The sequence below is a fragment of the Necator americanus genome, chromosome IV (assembly GCF_031761385.1).
Source record: "Necator americanus strain Aroian chromosome IV, whole genome shotgun sequence".
NCBI classification, from domain to species: Eukaryota; Metazoa; Nematoda; class Chromadorea; order Rhabditida; family Ancylostomatidae; genus Necator; species Necator americanus.
The window spans coordinates 27,736,985-27,743,296 of NC_087374.1; the positions used below are offsets into that span (position 1 = coordinate 27,736,985).

Here is a 6,312-nt window from a genome sequence, read left to right on the forward strand (position 1 = left end):
TGAGATTCTGAAGATTTTTCTCATTAGGGACGTTTAGGATAATGATATTCTTTTTTTTTCTTGACCACTAACATTTTTGTGCATACTTACCTGCAAATTACCAACTCACTGAAATGATGATCGTATGAAGTGCCTTTTAAGGTTCATTTTCTCTTGTTATATAAGTCATTGTCGTTGGAGACGTGATCTCAGCCAAGCTTTCATTTTGTGCTATTTTGACATATGTTGAACAGATAAAATTGCGACATTTTTTCTTCTGTCAACACTGATATGTAGCCTTCTTCGTTTTTCTTTTTTTTTTGAGGTGGAACATTGCACTTGTGCTTATCTCGGAAAGATGTTTCCTGGGAAAAGTTCTTATCGAGCGGATTTGTCAGAGCGTACCGCTACACTGAGGTGGAATTAAAACAAAATTACAACAAACATTACACAAAAATTTATTAACCTTGACAAGTTTTCGTGGATCACGATTTTCGCGTGGATTTCCTTAAAGGCATTACCTCACGAATCTAACGTGATATGGATTTCCGATGGTCAAAGACAACACGGGATCGTAGATTGCCGAAGCGGGTAGGATACCGCTCATTTCTTCCTAATCGCCGTAAAAACGGCCCGGAAGATGCGGGTTTAAGCGTTCTGGCACGCTGTTGCCTACGAAGAGTTGTATTGGAGCGCGCCAACCTTGTGCACGCGCCGCATCTTCCGGGCCCTTTTTTACGGAAATTAGGAAGAAATGAACGGAATCACCCTCTTCGCCACAGTCTATGACCTGAAACCCGACCACCCCAGATTCGTGATGCGATGTCTTTAAAACATGCACCGATATGGACAGAGTGGTGATAACTAGGATTTCAATCATTCCATGTGAGGGCCAATCAGGAAGCTTGGAAGTGGTACTGTCAATTATTGTTACGTTCCGAATTTCCAGTAACAATGAGAGTGTTCTTCATAGTGTGCGAGAACTAGTCGCCGTCCGATTTGGAACCGATTCCACATCTCTCTCCAGCCAAATACGCAATGAAAGTGCGCTAAACGTGGACACGTTACGTATGTGGACAAATGTAACAGAAATGAAAAAGCGAGAGAGAAAGAGAGAGAGAGAGAAAGAGAGAAAGACAGAAAAATTCGATTTCTGACGGTAAATTTCATACAAGATTTGACTGATAGTTTAGAAGAAGTTAATAGAAAGGACAAAATGAGCAATTCTCACTCTCACTAAAGTACCAGAAATTCCCCAGGGGTTATTGGTGACCAATCAGAATGTTGCACAATGCAGTAATTTTTTTTTTCGGCCTTACTGTACTTTCTGGATGCTTTCTTTATTTTATTCGATATCATGTAGACAATTCTGTAGGGCATCTGTTTTCGCTTTTCGGTAGACAAAGCAAATGGTTCTAGAAGCTTCCTTACATTACATTCAACGTAAGGAAACTTCTAGGATTTCTTTCATCGTTGAGTATCACCAGATCCACTGTGTCTGCCAAGTCATCCGGAAAGTGATGAATTGCGGCGGAAACGATAATCGACAGTTTGTATCGAAATGTAGAAGAATGCGCATTCGCTTTCACTTCCACTAAGGCTAATCTCCGATGCCAGGAAATCAGGATGATTGCGAGTCTGAGAATCACTCCAGACCTCAACATCCAATCAATTGTTTTACGGCTAACGGTGAATTTGATTGTTCAGGATTCTCGGAAGTGTTCACGGAAATAAAGAAAAGGTTTAGAGACCTTGAAGTATTATAATCTCTGAACTAGTTATTCAAAATAATGGTCCATTTCTGATCGATATACAGCAGTAGATCGTAAATCAATAAGTCAAAGTTTGTAAATGGATCACATCCCCAAACCCTTACTTTCATCACTCATATTCAACAAATAATTATTCCTGTTTATTTTTTTCTTCTTCCATTTTTATTGACTTCGCTATGATTCTTCCCATTTCCAACCAAACGCAGTTCTTTGGTTCTGCCTTTTTCACGGAAGTCACTTTTTTGTTCTCGTTTTTTCACCTACGGAAACGTTGCTCTTGCATAGCTATTAATCTAACGTGAAGTGAAAAATACGTTTTCTCAACGTCACTGTTAGAAGAAGTACGGAAAAATCCCAGTTCGTTATTTGAGAAAGGTGAAATACGTAGTCGCAGGACTTCTTATTTATTCGGACAATCGTCTTCCCCGAATTTTTCGCCCACGTATTTGTTTTGTGGGACATCTCCCTCATCTGCTGATCATATCGATCAACACACGAATTTCCATGACGTGTAGGACTACAAACATGATGAGGAATGGCATTGTGTAGTTATTTATGAAGCATTAACTACGGAAACTCTTCCTTTTTACGGCAAACCGCCTGCAAACCCAATTCAGAACGTATTTTTGTACCCTGTGAAATTCCTGGACAGATTCTGGACATTTTTCTCACGGTTCCTTCCAATATGTTGCATATCTTCTCCCATAGCGGGAGTTTTTGCGAAGAGTTGTCTCAACGAAGGGTGCATGTGGAACAGACGGTGACCTTAGACGTAATCGTTGTTTTCCCGTAGCTTTGCGCGGCTAAACTTGAGCCGTTGGATCGGAACAACGGTCTGGGGGAGTTCGTTCCGCTTAGCGTGATTATTAGTTACAGTGCAAGTTCTTGAGTCCAGCCCCCATTCAGTGAGTGGCTAACAAATCTGCAGTTATGTGGACTTATCGTAACCACATTTCTTCGTTTTTTTTTCTTGAGAAAAAGTCCTGTTATGGTGCTTCTTCCTTGCATGCGACATCACCATCACAAAGCTTTTATGTTGTTCATTAATTAAGTGGAAATATTTTTCCAAAAAAAAAAAAAACCTTGACGTTGGCCTCAGCGATTCTCACTCTCTTAAAGTTGTTACCACAATACTTACCTTTTCTCTCTGGTGTACGATGCAAAAACATTCAGTTCTGATATTTGACTGATACGGGAGGTTCCGTTGTCTGCACGATCGAGGTACGAATCCGCCTTAGTGCTCACCAAGCCTTCATCTTTGTGGGGTCTATAAATTGGCACCACACTTGTCGGGGAGAATAAAAAAAAAATTGACTTTACGTATCGGCAGGCCTCCGCAAGTCGTTGTATAGGCCAGTTACACGTTCGTAAACCTAAAACGATTCTGAATTGAAGTGAACGTGGTGGGGAATCCCAAGCGGATTGATTAACGCCAGACACACACCGATCCACCATCATTTGACTGATATGTTATTTTTTATCCTTGATTTCTCAATACGGGTATATCTGTGCACTGACTAGCAAATAGACAGAACCAGTAGGCACATCGGGGACGCTACATTTCTTGAAAAAGTACTAATTAGCTTACAACCTCATTCAAACCTGCAATTTTGGAGAACAATTCTAGATTTGTTTGCTCTCTGTGTCATATAGTATTGTCACGATCGCTGCTGTCTCCTGCAAAAAAAAATCCACAGGAAGAAGATGATGGAAGTTTCGTTTTGGGAGTATCATTTTGCTGTGATTTGGCGACTATAAATATGCTGGAGACTATGTATACATAGCGTAGTGAAATTTTCCATAAAACCTGAACTACGTAAATCCGTCCTTCCTGTGGAAAACCATTGCAAACCCAATTCACAACGCGTTTTTGTATCCGGCCATGCTTTTATACGTATCTTAAGAAAAGAAACCGTTTTAGATGACAGTGAAGGAACGCGCGGCGGTTGCCGCAAACCTTCGGCGACTAGCGCTATTCTCGTCGGCTGTTGCTACGACAACAGTCATCGTTGCGGTGCTGATCATACCAATGCTGGTTAGTGCCGCAGTATGGGCACAAGTGCGTAACGTTTACTATTTATTAGTTTGCAAATACATAACATTTCTGACCTATTGGTGTTCAGGTCGACTCGGAACGTCTATTCGATCCGTGCTACTCATCCACCGCCACCACTTTGCAGTTATTGGATGAGGTCCCTTTCGTTTTTAGCTTGAGATTTAGAAAAAAACGCCAAACAGAACAACTTCATCAATTGTCTACGTAGATTATGCTCGCTTTTCTTCTCAAAATTAAAATTGAACTCACCACTGGAAAAGAAAACTTGAAATGGTTGTGAGACACCACCAAATTTGTCATGCAGACAGGTAGAGTCCTCTGAAGAGACGCAGGCACCTTACAAACTGGTCCCTGTAGTCTTACATCGTCATTGTAAAGTCTGTGCTTGTCGAGCAAAGAGAATTTGAACCGTTTCCTCCTAGAAAAGAGAAATCACAAATAAAGCTAACCTCTGGTTGGTTGGCTTCGGTTAGTCACTACATGATTGGTCAATTCAAAAAATAAATAAACAAGATGGAGTGTCCTAATTTGGAAAAGAACACAACTGAACTCTCTTGATTCCAGTCAAAAATTACAGTGCTTCAATTAACCGAAACTTGTCAGAACAATTTTTGATTTCATTTTTTTCTATTCAAAGTAATTTTTCGCAACACTTGAATCGCTGTTGATGCGTAAATTTTGGGACGCGTTCCATTAGCCGATTTTTTCCTCAGATGAACGTTCCCTTACTGTCAAGGCAAAAGCGCGGAGCTTACGTCTATCCGCCGACTAGAGGAGTAACCGAACCGATCAACTCAGGTAGTACTTCTCAATGTTATTGAACATTAATAAGAATTTAATATTTGCTTGGAAATAGGGTGGAATCCAGCGCCTCCCGTTGGTTGTGTGATGCAGTTGGGTCCACCTGGACCACCCGGGTTACCGGGACTCGACGGATTCGATGGACGAGATGGAATTCCTGGAAAGCCGGGATTCCCAGGAAGAAATGGTGAGTAGCACTTGCTTGGGAGATCATCCACGGATCTACGCATTTTCTAGGGATACCCGAGAGTGAGAGAGAGCCGTGTTGGATATGTCAGAAAGCAGAACCTGGCCCTGTTGGAGCAGTAGGTCCGCAAGGACGTAGAGGAGCGCAAGGAGAACCTGGTAGAAACGGATATTCTCCACTACCTGTTCCCGGTCCACCAGGAGACGAAGGTGAGGAAAGGGCTCAACCATTCTATTTGCGGTGCACATTCTCAAAACTAAGTATTAAGTGGTGTGCGGCTGTCTTGTGCTGCCAAAAAAATCCACGTGTATTTTGGAGTTCTATTTTGTAGATCCTGCCAGAAGTCAATTTCCAGAACAAAATTCAAGATTTCACAAACTCCATTATCGTCAACAAAGCTTTGACTTTTTTATCTCTCAAATTTTTAGGCCCACAAGGCTTCGCTGGTCTCGTCGGCATTCCTGGTCCCCCTGGACTTGATGGCTTACACGACGAAGTGGTCCGCATCGGAGGTCCCGGCCAACCAGGACCACCGGGACCGCCAGGCCTCTCCGGACCACCAGGTTACCAAGGTGCTCCAGGGTCACCAGGACCACCCAGCTTCTTGCCTGGTGATCCAGGTGCAACTGGGCCTCCAGGACGTCCAGGCCAACCAGGCAGAAAAGGACCACGTGGACCGCCAGGCAAGGGTCCTATCTGTGACCATTGCCCCGTGCCACAACTAGAATCCGGATATACTGCACCAAAAATTAATCCTACTGGATCCCTCCTGCCTGCAGTTCCTGCTATACCTACCGTACCTGGTGGAAATCTGGTACAAGTGGCTCCGTCGTTCAGAACGCTGGAGGAACGACTAAAAAACAAGAATCTCCTGCAAAGATTTAAGAACTGATCGAACATTAATTTTGTTTGTCAGCTAGCTATATTTTCCCTAATTTTGTCTGTATATATGGAACGCTGAGTGTATTTACTTCACTTTTTTCTAGAATGGAATTATTCTCTCAAGAATAACGCAAAATTCCGACTATTTGAGAACTGATCTCTGTGTTTCTAAATTTCTATAAAGTTTATTTAATTTGTTTTCTATAAAGACTATTTACCACTCTTCACACCTAGCACATTTATACGGTTCGTCGCATAATTTTTGTTCCCTTCATCAGCGCAGTACGATCAACGCGGGCAATCATAGCGCGCTCTTAGGACACTCGGTGAGCGATATCTTCCAATGTGCAGTCGGAGTAAAATGTGTTTTAAAGGCAGCATACCACAAATCCGACGTGGTGAGGGAATCCACAGCAAAAGCTGGAGATGGTGTTGTAGATTGCGGGATTAGGGGTGGATCCGCTCACGCTTCCGTAATGGTTCTAAAATACGCCGTGGGAACCTCCTTAGTTCCTACGAGAAACGTTAGAACGCTCCTCTATGTACACGTTCTGGTTCCCTCAGCAATCTATTCATAGGTTTCACTTGAATAGGCAGTCTAAGAGAACTCACTGGCTTTCGACCGCTGCGCAGCT

The 6,312-nt window shown here is 42.6% G+C and overlaps 1 protein-coding gene across 2 annotated transcripts; it reads left to right on the forward strand.

The window, feature by feature from the left end:
- Positions 1 to 3,672: 3,672 nt before the first annotated feature.
- RB195_002938 (uncharacterized protein) lies at positions 3,673 to 5,687 on the forward strand (the record flags this gene model as incomplete). Of its 2 annotated transcripts, none has more annotated exons than XM_064200407.1 (6): positions 3,673 to 3,810; positions 3,875 to 3,943; positions 4,521 to 4,605; positions 4,664 to 4,795; positions 4,846 to 5,004; positions 5,224 to 5,687. In XM_064200407.1, the coding sequence occupies 6 exons, from the start codon at positions 3,673 to 3,675 to the stop codon at positions 5,685 to 5,687; spliced, it is 1,047 nt and encodes a 348-aa protein (XP_064056287.1). The 2 variants fall into 2 exon arrangements, with proteins under 2 accessions (XP_064056287.1, XP_064056288.1); XM_064200406.1 differs by having other exon boundaries at positions 4,676 to 4,795.
- Positions 5,688 to 6,312: the final 625 nt, after the last annotated feature.